General features: G+C 39.8%; 2 protein-coding genes across 2 annotated transcripts; both read left to right on the top strand.

Moving 5' to 3' along the window:
• Positions 1–2,890: 2,890 nt before the first annotated feature.
• LOC308293673 (polyubiquitin-like) lies at positions 2,891–4,021 on the top strand (the record flags this gene model as incomplete). Its single annotated transcript, XM_080736268.1, has 2 exons — positions 2,891–2,908; positions 3,554–4,021. The coding sequence occupies 2 exons, from the start codon at positions 2,891–2,893 to the stop codon at positions 4,019–4,021; spliced, it is 486 nt and encodes a 161-aa protein (XP_080592394.1).
• Positions 4,022–7,689: 3,668 nt separating this feature from the next.
• LOC308293672 (polyubiquitin-B-like) lies at positions 7,690–17,649 on the top strand (the record flags this gene model as incomplete). The annotated part of the gene is made up of 3 exons (XM_080736267.1): positions 7,690–8,103; positions 8,247–8,377; positions 17,211–17,649. 3 exons carry the CDS (start codon positions 7,690–7,692, stop codon positions 17,647–17,649), a joined length of 984 nt encoding a protein of 327 aa, XP_080592393.1.
• Between the last annotated feature and the right edge of the window lie 303 nt (positions 17,650–17,952).

The raw sequence follows: 17,952 nt of genomic DNA, 5'->3' as shown, positions 1-17,952 counted from the left end.
ATTGAGTCATTTTCAGTAATCTATTATAGGTTTTGTGACTGCTATGGCGAACCGTCGTCTCATGGTGTCCGTCACGTCACCAGATGGTTTCCTGGTAACAACATCCAATGATACTATTGATACATTGATTGATTTTGATTGAATACTTTATTAACAGTTTGCACATGCAGGAAAAGCACAGAACAGTTCAGATACAAGGTCTACTAATAGGATTTAACCCTCTAGAGCCCACTGTTGTAATATTACAACGTTTGTATTTTATCCAAAAAAAAGGTTTAAATCGTTTTATTTTAGCTCCCCCTACCACCTAAACATCACCATTGGATTCTATTGTTTAGTATTACAATGCCATTGGCCACAATATTTGCATATAAATACCCCCCACAGAGGCTGACATTCACACCCAGCTATTCCTCACAAAAACATAAGTAAAATGCCTGTACTATTTTTTTTGGTGATCATTAGAATGTCTAGAACATGTAAATATGTTATTATTGTGAAAAATATCCCCCATATGTAAATTAGAGCATGATTTATGAATTGTGATTTATGGCTATAAAACCTTACAAAAACATTTTTTTTAAACATTACATTTTCCTCTGATTAGAACTCCTACAACACCATCTGATTTTTTTCATTTTTTTGGGGCAAGTAGAAATTAATTTGGGCCTTACAGGGGTAAACCAAAGAAATGAAGCACAATGGCTGGTTTACATTGGGGGTACTTTTGTACCATTAACTTTGAGACCAAAGAGACAGGTACGGTAGTAGCCTACTGGTAGCAGCCTCCTGTTTCATAATGCACATTTATTTAGTTAGTATATTCTCACTATTCACGCCACACGTAAGAATTCAACTTCTGATGGACACACCAAACGATTTTCATACCAAAATAAACTAAAAAGATTACACCAAACTAAACACATTTTAAACCAGGGGAATCATTTTGGAGCTGCGGATGTTCCGGTCGTGGGTTCTGGTTGCCTGATGGCGCCAGGGACCTGCTGGCCATTGGGAAAAGCGGGACAACTCCCGAACGGCCGGCCATTAGGAAAAAATTAAAAATAAAATGTCTGCCTTCGTTCCATTTTGGGGGCTGGGCGTCCAACAAAGTAAATCGTCACTGTCGGGCAGAAACCTCGCATCTCCAAGTTTCAAATTTGTAAATTTTTTCGCAAAGCAAAGCCCTGCTTCATCATACAAGGCCGTCGCACAAAAGTAGTGAAAACAGCAGATCTACAAGCACACAACGCCTCACGGTGCGAGGCGTTGTGTGCTTGTAGATTGGCTGTTTTCACTAGTTTAAATCATTTTTTTAAAATGATAAATACAAAACAAACTGTTTTGGACCACCCGACAACAACAAAATATAACTCATGTAATTGGCCCACTGGCTTGTCACAAATCTTTGAGTAGCAGCAGCGCTATAGAGAGATCTCTCTCTATAGCGCGCAATGAGGGCATCTACAACTCTTTTTCCCGGGCTGAATCAGGGGCCCAGCACGTCCCTGGATGGCGCTAAGTTTTTTTGCTCCGATCGGATAAGAAACAAGCTGAAAATGCTATTGATCCCAGGCTACTTGAACCCTAGCATTGCTACGATGAGCATGTTGTCGTATCTTGTAGATCGGCTATTTTTGGCATAGATATCTATAAGGGAAAAAAGGAGGATACACGTATTAGGACCCCTGGGGAACCCCGGGCAACGAGGTACTGTAATAGAGATTGTTGCAAGTGGGCCCCCAAATAATTTGCACTCAACACACTTAAAGTTTTAACGATAATATAACACTGATATTAAAAAAGAAAGTATGTAACAATAATGACATATGAATAAACACTGATAAATAATCTATACTAAACTGGCTATATAATCTAAGCTGGACCACAATCTGGTTGATCATTAAAATAATATCTCTGTATATTTGACCTTTGCCCTGTTATTGTGAGGCATCAGTCGGCCAACCCCGTAATAAATCAAGGAGGAGGGAAAAAAGGATCAAAGTACAGTTTCACACAGCAGAAGCAAGCAGCAACCACAGAGCAGCATGACATTTGAACTTCAGCTCGAAACTTTATCCAACGTTTAGTTCAGCTTCTTTTTTCTTTGACTCATTTATTATACGTCAAACATTAAGGTAAGATATTTTCTCTGTTTTGACTCTTTAGATAAAAGCATAATGTGATAAATACTGCAGACATGAGTTTAGGCCATGGAGTGCCGTAGCATAGGTCAATCACCAAGAAACCCTTTTTATTCCCTATACAACATCATATATATGATATACAATACAACGACACAATGTGACATAGTTTACAAAGCTGAACCCTACTGTATATAATGTTCCCCATTTTCAACGGCTTTTATTATATTTTGTGACTTGCTTTGTCAATGTAAACCTACATGTTTTCTCATGCCAATGAATCTCCACATGTGGCATATCTGGAACAATGGAGATGAGTGAATACTGCCATCTAGAGGCAGATCAGTGACATTAAATGCCAGCACATGCGGGCATTTAATGTCAACCTAGAATATGCAACCTAGAATCATATAATGTTGGTAGAATAGCTATTCACGTTGACACCAAGTTGATGTGACTGGCACACAAAGAAGAATTTCATTTACATGCATCTTCCTTGGGTAAATAAGTACATTTGAATTACTTACCTTTCTACACCACGTACCAAACAAACACTCAGCATGTATTTACTATAGGTATAGGCCTACTGTATAAATGCAGTTGTAAGCACATACAGTACAAGCTGATCAGGTATTGTACTGTATGTGCTACTGTAGGCTATGTAATGTATGTATAACTTTTGTCATCATCACAATAAGACTAACGTCCTTCTTTGCTTGTCAGCTGGGCCTCATCCAGAGAAGACCATGGCTTCTTCCTCTCAGGTAAATACTCAAGGTTTTCTGACAAATATAGCAACGCAAAATAAGGTGTAGGCCTATACCTTCACGGCTTCACCACATGTTATTGTTATGCTTGATACAGTGTTATGCTTCTGCCTTTGACAGGAACCCTCTGTGAAAAAAAGAAACTCTAAGGACAATACAGGTAATTAAAAAGAATACATAAATAAATCTTTGTGCTACATAAATACATAAATAAATCTTGGCCGTGTTGGGGGGGAGGGAAGCCAGACTGGGAGGCAGGGCTTGACGCTTAGCATTTTTCCAATTAGCACGTGTGCTCCTAAATTATAAAATCTAGGAGCACACACTTAGGGGCACAATGAAAAGTTATCAAATAATGTGTTTTTTCTATGTCGAACTATAAAATGGTGCTGGTACTCGATTCTAGCTGTACTCACTGCTTGCTTGTAATTAAAGCTCTAGGCCTATATACGGCTTATTGGAAATCATTATCTAAAGTGTCAATTATGAGAAACGTCTTTATTACATTATGAAACAACAGGTTATTACCTGCACCGAATGGAACAGCTGTCAGAATAACTTTTAATTTTACTATATCATAGTTTTCCAAACCCCTCAACTTTTTTTCTCTCTCCTTTTCTTCATACAGGTATACTTTTTCAGATTTATGTCGAAGGCCTCAGAAACGAGAAAATCACCCTTGAGGTTGAGCCAAGCGACACCATTGAGAGTGTGAAGGCCAAGATCCAGGACAAGGAAGGAATTCCCCCTGAACGGCAGAGGTTGATCTTTGCTGGCCGGCAACTGGAAGATGCCCGAACCCTGTCTGACTACAACATTCAGCATGAATCCACCATCCATCACATGCAGCCTCTGAGGGGAGGCGGTATGTCGATCTTTGTCAAAACCCCCGCTGGAGAGACCATTAGTCTCAACGTTAATTGTACCGACACCATTGCGAGTGTGAAGGCCCAAATCCAGGCCCAGAAAGACATTCCCACTGACAAGCAGAGGCTGATCTATGGCGGCCAGGAACTGGAAGATGGCCGACGCCTGTCTGACTACAACATTCAGAGGGAATCCACCCTCCACTTGGAGCTCAAGCCTTCCAGAGATTGTGTTATCCAGTGATCTTACATCTTGTGAACATCCATCATTTATACCTGGCTGAGAAATTGGAACACACATGGAGAAAGTAGAAAACATTAATTTACCAAAAAAAAGTCAAAGTAAGATTTCTACACGTCAGCTAGAATGACTGTTATCCTCTCTGTGCTGTCATTGGTCAGTAACATTATTTCATCTGGAGTTCCAGCTCACAAATCATACAGGCAAAATGTTAATCTGATTTTAAAAATCCATTAAAGAAATATCTAATGGAATCTGGCTTTGTTTGATTATAGCTAACACGACACTGAAAACTGTTTAAAGGACAACAAGAAGGGTGTGTGTGTGTGCGTGTGTGTGTGTGTGTGTGTGTGTGTGTGTGTGTGTGTGTGTGTGCGTGTGCGTGTGCGTGTGCGTGTGCGTGTGCGCGTGCGTGCGTGCGCGCGCGCGTGCGTGCGTGCGTGCGTGCGTGCGTGCGCAGGTTCAGTGGGTGACAGGGATGGCCACAGACCGTCGTCTCATGGTGTCCATCACATCACCAGATGGTTTCCTGGTAACAACATCCAATGATGCTATTATTGGTACATTGATTGATTTAGATTGATTACTTTATTAACAGTTTGCACATGCAGTAAAAGCACAGGACAGTTCAGATACAAGGTCTACTAATAGGATTTAAACCAAAGAAATGAAGCACAATGGCTTGTTTACATTGGGGCTTCTTTTGTACCATCAACTTTGAGACCAAAGAGACAGGTACGGTAGTAGCCTACTGGTAGCAGCCTCCTGTTTCATAATGCACATTTATTTAGTTAGTTTATTCTCACTATTCACGCCACACGTAAGAATACAACTTCCGATGGACACACCAAACGATTTTCATACCAAAATAAACTAAACACATTTAAACACACACAGGGGAATCATTTTGGAGCTGCGGATGTTCCGGTCGTGGGTTCTGGTTGCCAGATGGCGCCAGGGACGTGCTGGCCATTGGAAAAAGCGGGACAACTCCCGAACGGCCGGTTCATTCCCAGCCATTAGGAAAAAAATAAAAAATAAAATGTCGGCTGGGCGACCAACAAAGTAAATCTTCACTGTCGGGCAAAAACCTTGCATCTCCAAGTTTAAAATTTGTAAATTTTTTCGCAAAGCAAAGCCCTGCTTCATCATACAAGGCAGTCGCACAAAAGTAGTGAAAACAGCAGATCTACAAGCACACAACGCCTCGCGCTGCAAGGCGTTGTGTGCTTGTAGATCAGCTGTTTTCACTTGTTTAAATATTTTTTTTAAATGATAAATACAAAACAAACGGTTTTGGACATACAAGGTTTCCACCCGACAACGACAAAATAGAACTCATGTAATTGGCCCACTGGCTTGTCACTTTGTCACAAATCTTTGAGTAGCAGCAGCGCTATAGAGAGAGAGAGAGCGCAATGAGGGCCTCTACAACATTTTTCCCGGGCTGAATCAGGGGCCCAGCACGTCCCTGGATGGTGCTAAGTTATTTCGCTCCGATCGGATAAGAAAAACGCTGAAAATGCTATTGATCCCAGGGACCCTGGCTACTTGAACCCTAGCATTGCTACGATGAGCATGTCGTATCTTGTAGATCGGCTATTTTCTCTATAAGGGAAAAAGGGAGGATACACGTATACGGACCCCTGGGGAACTCCGGGCAACGAGGTACTGTATTAGAGATTGTTGCAAGTGGGCCCCCAAATAATTAGCACTCAACACACTTAATATTTTAACGATAATATAACACTGATATTAAAACAAGAAAGTATGTAACAATAATGACATATGAATAAAGACTGATAAATAATCTATACTTGATCCAAGCCGGACCACAATCTATTGATTGATCATTAAAATAATATCTCTGTATATTTGACCTTTGCCCTGTTATTGTGCGGCATCAGTCGGCCAACCCCGTAATAAATCAAGGAAGAGGGAAAAAAGGATCGAAGTGCAGTTTCACACAGCAGATGCAAGCAGCAAGCACAGAGCAGCATGACATTTGAACTTCAGCTCGAAACTTTATCCAACGTTTAGTTCAGCTTCTTTTTTCTTTGACTCATTTATATGTCAAACATTAAGGTAAGATATTTTCTCTGTTTTGACTCTTTAGATAAAAGCATAATGTGATAAATACTGCAGCCATGAGCTTAGGCCATGGGAGTGCCATAGCCTATGTCAATCACCAAGAAACCCGTTTTATTCCCTATATTACGACATCATGTATATGATATACAACGACACTATGTGACATAGTTTGCAAAGCTGTACCCAACTGTATATAATGTTCCCCTTTTTCAACGGCTTTTATTGTATTTTGTGACTTGCTTTGGCAATGTAAACCTACATGTTTTCTCATGCCAATGAATCTCCACATCTGGCATATCTGGAACAATGGAGATGAGTAAATACTGCCATCTAGAGGCAGATCGGTGACATTAAATGCCAGCACATGCTGGCATTTAATGTCAACCTAGAATATGCAACCTAGAATCATATAATGTAGACTTGTGTTGGTAGAATAGCTATTCACGTTGAAACTAAGTTGATGTGGCTGGCACACAAAGAAGAATTTCATTTACATGCATTCCTTTGGTTAAAGTAAATACATTTTCATTCTTGAATTACTTTTCTACACAACTTACCAAACACTCAGCATGTATTTACTATAGGTATAGGCCTACTGTATAAATGCAGTCGTATAACATACAGTACAAGCTGATCAGGTATTGTACTGTATGTGCTACTGTAGGCTATGTATGTATAACTTTTGTCATCATCACAATAAGACTAATGTCCTTTTTTGCTTGTCAGCTGGGCCTCATCCAGAGAAGACCAATATATCAACTCAAAATAAGGTGTACAGGCCTATATTACTTTCACGTTATTGTTATGCTTGATACATACAGTTATTTTGCTTCTCCCTTTGACAGGATCCTTCTGTGAAAAAAAGAAACTCTAAGGACAATACAGGTAATTAAAAAAAAACATAAATAAATGAATCTTTGTGCTGTCCGGCTTGGCTGTGTTGGGGGGGGGGGGGGGCTTGATGCTTAGCATTTTTCCAAGTAGCACGTGTGCTCCTAAATTATACAATCTCGGAGCACACACATTTAGGGGCACAATGAAAAGTTATCGAATAATGTGTTTTTTCTATGTCAAACTATAAAATGGTGCTGGTACTCGATTCTAGCTGTACTCACTGCTTGCTTGTAATTAAAGCTCTAGGCCTATATACGGCTTATTGGAAATCATTATCTAAACTGTCAATTATGAGAAACGTCTTTATTTCATTATGAAACAACAGGTTATTACCTACACAAAATGGAACAGCTGTCAGAATAACTTTTCATTTTACTATATCATAGTTTTCCAAACCCCTCAACTTTTTTTCTCTCTCCTTTTCTTCATACAGTTATACTTTTTTCAGATTCATGTCATAGACCTCAGAAACAAGGAAATGACCCTCGAGGTTGAGCCAAGCGACACCATTGAGAATGTGAAGGCCTGAACGGCAGAGGTTGTTCTTTAGGGGCAAGCTACTGGAAGATGGTCGAACCCTGTCTAACTACAACATCCAGGAAGAATCCACCATCCACCTGTTGATACCTAAAGGCCTAGCTGGTGGAGGCGGTATAGTGATCTTTGTCAAAACCCTCACCGGAAAGATGATCCCCCTCGAGGTTGGGGCTAGCGACACCATTGAGAATGTGAAGGTCAAAATCCAGGACAAGGAAGGCATTCCCCCTGACCGGCAGAGGTTGTTCTTTGGGGGCAAGCTACTGGAAGATGGGAGAAATCTGTCTGACTACGACATCACGACAGAATCCACCCTCTACCTGGTGATACCTATAGGCCTAGCTGGTGGAGGCGGTATAGTGACCTATGTCATACAGCTCACCGGAAAGATCTTCCCCTTCGAGGTTGAGCCAAGCGACACCATTGAGAATGTGAAGGCCAAACTCCAGGACAAGGAAGGCATTCCCGCTGAAGAGCAGAGGTTGATCTTTAAGGGCCAGCAACTGGAAGATGACCGAACCGTGTCTGACTACAATATCCAGAATGAAGACACAATCCACCTGGTACTACTTCTGAGGGGGGGAGCGGTCCGGGCCCATGGTTGTATGTCAAAACCCTCGGAGAGACCTTCACCGTCACAATTGAACCGAAACCATATTCATTAAGGCCTACAATGACCATTGAGAGTGTGAAGGCCCAAATCCAGGCCAAGAAAGGCATTCCCTCTGACCAGCAGAGGCTGTTCTTTCACGGCCAGGAACTGGAAGATGGACGAAACCTGTCTGACTACAACATCCACGGAGAATCCATCGTCTTCCTGGTGCTACCTTCCAGAAAGTGTCGTTGTTGTGTCATCCTGTGACCTTAAAACTAGTAAACATCCATCATTTACACCTGGCTGAGAAATTGGGAAGCACATGTATAAAACATTAATTTACAAAACAAAGCAAGTTCAGGAGAGTTTTCACAAGGCACTTCTCTGGAATGCTGCCTTCAGGCATGGCATGGAAAGAGGGCATTTCTTTCACCATATTAAAAACTGCATTCATGGTCTGGAGAGGGCACTTTTTTCAGACGGATAAAAGGGAAGGGGCTCATGCCCCCTTTGATGTCTATGTGTGCATGTGCCTGTCACTGGGGAAGATCTGGATAGTGTGTTGAGGGAAGAATTCACGAAGGCTCAGATCACGGTCTGGGTCACTGAATGGACAATGTGGGATCACTACTGTGGTGGACACTGTTTACAGTTTGCACATAGATGATTGCCAGAAGAAATAGACGTTGTTATAAATAGAAGGGGGTGGTAATGCAACTACTAAGGATGCCAACCTCCACAAAACCCCACAATGAAGAAGAATAAGCCAGGAAGTGCAGTTCCACACAGCAGAAGTAAACAGCAGCACAAAGCAGCATGAAAACTCAACTACAGCTGGAAATCCAACATTTGGTTCAGCTCATTTTTCTATGACTGTCATTTATGATACGTCGAACCTTAAGGTAAGATATTTTCTCTGTTTTGACTCTTTAAAAACAAGCATAATGATATAAATACTATACATGAGCTTAGCTTCTTAGGCTATGGGTGTGCTCTAGCCTGCCCTAAAGTACATACAGTATGTCACTCAAAAGGAAACCCTTGTTACTCCCTATTACAACATCATCCATCCAGGGGTGTCACACCAAATTCTGGGCCCTGGGTACAAGGATTCACTGCGGGCCCCCTATGAAAGTTCTTCATCGGGGGAGGGGGTTTAACCCATTTAGACTGGGAACACGTTATTACGCTTTATTTTGTGCTTTAACTATTGAAAAATAGCAGATATACAAGCTTACGTGCCGCGCTGCGGGCTTGTAGATCTGCTATTTTTGAAAAATCTTGAAAACATGTGCAAGTCCTTGAATATTTCAAATCCTAAGGTTTTTCAAAAAAAAAAATGTTTATATGTAAGTGGTGCTCAAACTTTTTCATGTGAAGGTCCCCCAAAATGATTTGGCCACGGACCCCCATCTCAAAATATTTTGTTCCAGGGACCCCTCGCAGAAGCAACATTTTAGTTACAAAATAATGTTCGCTTAAAAAATACATATACAGTATTCAAAGATTTGCCCACATTTTCACAATTTTTCAAAAATAGAAGATCTACAACTTGCAGCGTGGCACCGAGTGCTTGTATATCTGCTATTTTTCAATCGCTAAAGTATAAAATAATTCACCGTTTGTCAGCCTTCTGATTGGTCCCTGAGACTCCCTGACTGGCCAACCAGAAAAATACATTCACTTTTTGCAAGCGGGGGTGGAGTTCTGCAGTCGGAGAAAGTGGGAGCCGTCTTTCACCGGCTGTCCGCACTGCGGAGCACGGCCAGGCCGCTCGCGACCATAGCGTTTGCGATCATTGTAATGAATAAGCTTCAACAGACTAGTTCACATGGACCTTATCAATGGTCTAACTTGTTACGTTTGGGTACATATATTTTAAATGGGCAGAATTACGAAAAGCCAGCCTATTATGTGAGGAGAACATGGAGGAGAACAGATTATAGTTCTCCTCTTCCTACCCAAGATGCAATGCGCGATTTCTATTCTCTCTCTGATCCAGAGAATTAAACTAATTAAAACATATATTTTCGGGGGAAAATTACTGTTTTGCTATGTAATTACTGTACCTTTTTCTTCCCTTTTTATTAATATCACGTAGATGTGTTTTTTTGGTACTTTATAGCTGTAATGAGGCTATGAAGGAAAAAAAATCCCATCCACTTCCACTATAAAAGAATCTGCAATAGTGATTCTGTCCCACTGGGATTAAACAAATTAAAACATATATTTTCGGGGAAACCCCCTGTTTTGCAATGTAACTACTGTACCTTTGTCTTCCCTTTTTATTAATATCACCTAGATGTTTTTCCTTTGGTACTTTAAATTGCAATAATGAGGCTATGAAAAAAAAAAAAAAATCCCATTCACTGCCACTATAAAAACAATCTGCCCAGGGTTAATGTCCCATCATAGTAACAGGGCAGAATGGGGCGGGATTTGCAAAAGCCTGAATTAAGGCCCCTCCACCTTGGGCCCTACTGTATACTGTACATGCAGTTCACATACAGTACAAGCTGATCAGGTATTGTATCTATGTATTCATAACTTGTGTCATCATCACAATAAGACTAATGTCCTTCTTTGCTTGTCAGCTGGGCCTCATCCAGAGAAGACCATGGCTTCTTCCTCTCAGGTAAATACTTAAGGTTTTCTGACAAATTTAGCAATTTAGCCTAAGGTGTAGGCCTATAATGCTTGATACATACAGTACATGTTATGCTTCTCCCTTTGACAGGATCCCCCTGTGAAAAGAAGGAACTCTAAGGACAATACAGGTAATTAAAAACAATGCATACATGAATAAATACAACTTTGTGCTGTCCGGCTTGGCTGTGTTGGGGGGAGGGAAGCCAGACTGCGAAGTAGGGCTTGACGCTTAGCATTTTCCTAAGTAGCACATGTGCTCCTAGTCCTAAATTATAAAATCTAGGAGCACACACATTTTAGGGGCACAACGAAAAGTTATCAAATAATGTATTTTTTTTTCTATAAAATGGTGCTGGTACTCGAATCTAGCTCTACTCATTGCTTGCTTGCAAGCTCTATAATACGACTTATTGGAAATCATTATCCATTCTAAACTATTAGTTATCATGAGACTGATTTTAAAATGTTGTCTTTTATTCATTATGAAATAACTGGTTATTACCTGCACCCAACGCCACTGCTGTCAGAATGACTTTTCATATTACTATAACCTAGTTTTCATATTACTATAACCTAGTTTTATATTACTATAACCTAGTTTTATATTACTATAACCTAGTTTTCATATTACTATAACCTAGTTTTCATATTACTATAACCTAGTTTTATATTACTATAACCTAGTTTTATATTACTATAACCTAGTTTTCATATTACTATAACCTAGTTTTCATATTACTATAACCTAGTTTTCATATTACTATAACCTAGTTTTCATATTACTATAACCTAGTTTTATATTACTATAACCTAGTTTTCATATTACTATAACCTAGTTTTATATTACTATAACCTAGTTTTATATTACTATAACCTAGTTTTATATTACTATAACCTAGTTTTCATATTACTATAACCTAGTTTTCATATTACTATAACCTAGTTTTCATATTACTATAACCTAGTTTTCATATTACTATAACCTAGTTTTCATATTACTATAACCTAGTTTTCATATTACTATAACCTAGTTTTCATATTATTATAACCTAGTTTTCATATTACTATAACCTAGTTTTCATATTATTATAACCTAGTTTTCATATTACTATAACCTAGTTTTCATATTATTATAACCTAGTTTTCATATTACTATAACCTAGTTTTCATATTACTATAACCTAGTTTTCATATTACTATAACCTAGTTTTCATATTATTATAACCTAGTTTTCATATTACTATAACCTAGTTTTCATATTATTATAACCTAGTTTTCATATTACTATAACCTAGTTTTCATATTACTATAACCTAGTTTTCATATTATTATAACCTAGTTTTCATATTACTATAACCTAGTTTTCATATTACTATAACCTAGTTTTCATATTATTATAACCTAGTTTTCATATTACTATAACCTAGTTTTCATATTACTATAACCTAGTTTTCATATTATTATAACCTAGTTTTCATATTATTATAACCTAGTTTTCATATTATTATAACCTAGTTTTCATATTACTATAACCTAGTTTTCATATTACTATAACCTAGTTTTCATATTACTATAACCTAGTTTTCATATTATTATAACCTAGTTTTCATATTACTATAACCTAGTTTTCATATTACTATAACCTAGTTTTCATATTACTATAACCTAGTTTTCATATTACTATAACCTAGTTTTATATTACTATAACCTAGTTTTCATATGATTATAATTACATCTAACGATGCTTCTCCTCCATTCACGTTTGGTGAATGTAGCCTTGGCCAGGAAAATTTGATGTCATCAGGTGGTAACCATCGATCATAAGGTGTTTCGAACCGCAAACCACAACACCCTCCTGATGGCCGGTTCGGCAGTGGTGGCCAAATCACTGCCCATCTCCTCCTCCTGACCAAGGCTAAACTCCCCTCTCCTGCTCTATTTGTTTTTTCCCAACAAGAGGCTTCTCTGGGGAGGTATTGGGTGGGTCCCTCCTGAGGTCTTGAGGTGACACAGGTGCGTAGAGTTCTCCAGTACTGTGGGGTTATTCCTGCCTGGAGTTCTCCTTCGTCTCACCAACTCACCAACCAAGTTGTGCGCTGCACCTGTGACCCCTCTTCTCCACACTTGGTCCTGGCTTGATGTATTTTTACCTTTTGTGTTCCTGCAGATGTTCTCGCAGTGACACTTTATTTCCAATTTCTCCCCAGCTGATGTTGTTTAGGTGAGCCATCTCGTTAGCTGTGATTAGTTAAGGGCTGTTACCGTTATGTTTGTATTGTTGAGTCTCACATACTCCCCCCCTCTCGGGAGACTCTGAGGGTATCTGTATAAATGTCTTTAGCTTGAGTTGGTGCCCTCTCGCGAGTGCTGTGCATGAGGTTGCTAACCTCATACACCCACGCCAGGCTCTTCCTGGTGGTCATCTGTCTCTCCAGCGTCACCAATCTTCCTCGGTTTCCATCCAGACTTTCCTGGAAGTCACTGGTTGCCCAGAGTTCTATGATTATAATTACATCTAACGATGCTTCTCCTCCATTCACGTTTGGTGAATGTAGCCTTGGCCAGGAAAATTTGATGTCATCAGGTGGTAACCATCGATCATAAGGTGTTTCGAACCGCAAACCACAACACCCTCCTGATGGCCGGTTCGGCAGTGGTGGCCAAATCACTGCCCATCTCCTCCTCCTGACCAAGGCTAAACTCCCCTCTCCTGCTCTATTTGTTTTTTCCCAACAAGAGGCTTCTCTGGGGAGGTATTGGGTGGGTCCCTCCTGAGGTCTTGAGGTGACACAGGTGCGTAGAGTTCTCCAGTACTGTGGGGTTATTCCTGCCTGGAGTTCTCCTTCGTCTCACCAACTCACCAACCAAGTTGTGCGCTGCACCTGTGACCCCTCTTCTCCACACTTGGTCCTGGCTTGATGTATTTTTACCTTTTGTGTTCCTGCAGATGTTCTCGCAGTGACACTTTATTTCCAATTTCTCCCCAGCTGATGTTGTTTAGGTGAGCCATCTCGTTAGCTGTGATTAGTTAAGGGCTGTTACCGTTATGTTTGTATTGTTGAGTCTCACATACTCCCCCCCTCTCGGGAGACTCTGAGGGTATCTGTATAAATGTCTTTAGCTTGAGTTGGTGCCCTCTCGCGAGTGCTGTGCATGAGGTTGCTAACCTCATACACCCACGCCAGGCTCTTCCTGGTGGTCATCTGTCTCTCCAGCGTCACCAATCTTCCTCGGTTTCCATCCAGACTTTCCTGGAAGTCACTGGTTGCCCAGAGTTCTATGATTATAATTACATCTAACGATGCTTCTCCTCCATTCACGTTTGGTGAATGTAGCCTTGGCCAGGAAAATTTGATGTCATCAGGTGGTAACCATCGATCATAAGGTGTTTCGAACCGCAAACCACAACACCCTCCTGATGGCCGGTTCGGCAGTGGTGGCCAAATCACTGCCCATCTCCTCCTCCTGACCAAGGCTAAACTCCCCTCTCCTGCTCTATTTGTTTTTTCCCAACAAGAGGCTTCTCTGGGGAGGTATTGGGTGGGTCCCTCCTGAGGTCTTGAGGTGACACAGGTGCGTAGAGTTCTCCAATACTGTGGGGTTATTCCTGCCTGGAGTTCTCCTTCGTCTCACCAACTCACCAACCAAGTTGTGCGCTGCACCTGTGACCCCTCTTCTCCACACTTGGTCCTGGCTTGATGTATTTTTACCTTTTGTGTTCCTGCAGATGTTCTCGCAGTGACACTTTATTTCCAATTTCTCCCCAGCTGATGTTGTTTAGGTGAGCCATCTCGTTAGCTGTGATTAGTTAAGGGCTGTTACCGTTATGTTTGTATTGTTGAGTCTCACATACTCCCCCCCTCTCGGGAGACTCTGAGGGTATCTGTATAAATGTCTTTAGCTTGAGTTGGTGCCCTCTCGCGAGTGCTGTGCATGAGGTTGCTAACCTCATACACCCACGCCAGGCTCTTCCTGGTGGTCATCTGTCTCTCCAGCGTCACCAATCTTCCTCGGTTTCCATCCAGACTTTCCTGGAAGTCACTGGTTGCCCAGAGTTCTATGATTATAATTACATCTAACGATGCTTCTCCTCCATTCACGTTTGGTGAATGTAGCCTTGGCCAGGAAAATTTGATGTCATCAGGTGGTAACCATCGATCATAAGGTGTTTCGAACCGCAAACCACAACACCCTCCTGATGGCCGGTTCGGCAGTGGTGGCCAAATCACTGCCCATCTCCTCCTCCTGACCAAGGCTAAACTCCCCTCTCCTGCTCTATTTGTTTTTTCCCAACAAGAGGCTTCTCTGGGGAGGTATTGGGTGGGTCCCTCCTGAGGTCTTGAGGTGACACAGGTGCGTAGAGTTCTCCAGTACTGTGGGGTTATTCCTGCCTGGAGTTCTCCTTCGTCTCACCAACTCACCAACCAAGTTGTGCGCTGCACCTGTGACCCCTCTTCTCCACACTTGGTCCTGGCTTGATGTATTTTTACCTTTTGTGTTCCTGCAGATGTTCTCGCAGTGACACTTTATTTCCAATTTCTCCCCAGCTGATGTTGTTTAGGTGAGCCATCTCGTTAGCTGTGATTAGTTAAGGGCTGTTACCGTTATGTTTGTATTGTTGAGTCTCACATACTCCCCCCCTCTCGGGAGACTCTGAGGGTATCTGTATAAATGTCTTTAGCTTGAGTTGGTGCCCTCTCGCGAGTGCTGTGCATGAGGTTGCTAACCTCATACACCCACGCCAGGCTCTTCCTGGTGGTCATCTGTCTCTCCAGCGTCACCAATCTTCCTCGGTTTCCATCCATTACTATAACCTAGTTTTCATATTACTATAACCTAGTTTTATATTACTATAACCTAGTTTTCATATTACTATAACCTAGTTTTCATATTACTATAACCTAGTTTTCATATTACTATAACCTAGTTTTCATATTACTATAACCTAGTTTTCATATTACTATAACCTAGTTTTCATATTACTATAACCTAGTTTTCATATTACTATAACCTAGTTTTCATATTACTATAACCTAGTTTTCATATTACTATAACCTAGTTTTCATATTATTATAACCTAGTTTTCATATTACTATAACCTAGTTTTCATATTATTATAACCTAGTTTTCATATTACTATAACCTAGTTTTCATATTATTATAACCTAGTTTTCATATTACTATAACCTAGTTTTCATATTATTATAACCTAGTTTTCATATTACTATAACCTAGTTTTCATATTACTATAACCTAGTTTTCATATTACTATAACCTAGTTTTCATATTACTATAACCTAGTTTTCATATTATTATAACCTAGTTTTCATATTATTATAACCTAGTTTTCATATTACTATAACCTAGTTTTCATATTACTATAACCTAGTTTTCATATTATTATAACCTAGTTTTCATATTACTATAACCTAGTTTTCATATTACTATAACCTAGTTTTCATATTATTATAACCTAGTTTTCATATTACTATAACCTAGTTTTCATATTACTATAACCTAGTTTTCATATTATTATAACCTAGTTTTCATATTATTATAACCTAGTTTTCATATTACTATAACCTAGTTTTCATATTACTATAACCTAGTTTTCATATTATTATAACCTAGTTTTCATATTACTATAACCTAGTTTTCATATTATTATAACCTAGTTTTCATATTACTATAACCTAGTTTTCATATTATTATAACCTAGTTTTCATATTACTATAACCTAGTTTTCATATTACTATAACCTAGTTTTCATATTATTATAACCTAGTTTTCATATTACTATAACCTAGTTTTCATATTACTATAACCTAGTTTTCATATTACTATAACCTAGTTTTCATATTACTATAACCTAGTTTTCATATTACTATAACCTAGTTTTCATATTATTATAACCTAGTTTTCATATTACTATAACCTAGTTTTCATATTACTATAACCTAGTTTTCATATTACTATAACCTAGTTTTCATATTACTATAACCTAGTTTTCATATTACTATAACCTAGTTTTCATATTATTATAACCTAGTTTTCATATTACTATAACCTAGTTTTCATATTATTATAACCTAGTTTTCACATTACTATAACCTAGTTTTCACATTACTATAACCTAGTTTTCATATTACTATAACCTAGTTTTCATATAACTATAACCTAGTTTTCATATTACTATAACCTAGTTTTCATTTTACTATAACCTAGTTTTCATATTACTATAACCTAGTTTTCATATTACTATAACCTAGTTTTCATATTACTATAACCTAGTTTTCATATTACTATAACCTAGTTTTCATATAACTATAACCTAGTTTTCATATTACTATAACCTAGTTTTCATATTACTATAACCTAGTTTTCCAAACCCCTCAACTTTTCTTTTCTCTCCTTTTCTTCATACAGGTGTACATTTTCCAGAAGAACCGGAAAGTGCTTCACCCTCGAGGTCGAGCCAAGCGACACCATTGAGAATGTGAAGGCCAAAATCCAGGCCAAGGAAGGCATTCCCCCTGACTACCAGTGTCTGATCTTTGACGGCAAGAGACTGGAAGATCATCAAACCCTGTCTGACGTCAAGATTCAGAAAGAATCCACCGTCCACCTGGTGCTGAGAGGAGGCATGCAGATCTCTGTCAAACCCCCCACCGGAGAGACCTTTAGCCTGGAGATGTCCTGTGTCGACACCATTGCGAGTGTGAAGGCCCAGATCCAGGCCCAGAAAGGCATTCCCGCTGACCAGCAGAAACTGATCTTTGACGGCCAGCAACTGGAAGATGACCGAACCCTGGCTGAATACAACGTACGGGGAGAATCCACCATCCACCTGGAGCTGCCGTCCTGAACTTATGTTATCCTGTGACCTTATACATCTAGTGAACATCCATCATTTACACCTGGCTGAGAAATTAGCCAGTAGCTATGCCCCTCCCCTAAAAGCTTTTGTCCAATGCTAGCTTAGCAACCGGCAGCTTGCCAAGGCTGGAAGTTATTCTAAGCTATCATTGGACAAAAGCTTTTAGGGGAGGGGCATAGCTACTGGCTAATTGGGAAGCACATGGAGAAAGTAGAAAACATTAATTTACACACACATGCACGCACGCACACGCACGCACGCACGCACGCACGCACACACACACACACACAC

This window comes from Nannobrachium achirus, assembly GCF_963921795.1.
Source record: "Nannobrachium achirus genome assembly, chromosome: 11".
NCBI lineage: Eukaryota > Metazoa > Chordata > Actinopteri > Myctophiformes > Myctophidae > Nannobrachium > Nannobrachium achirus.
This window is presented reverse-complemented; position numbering and strand designations above follow the sequence as displayed.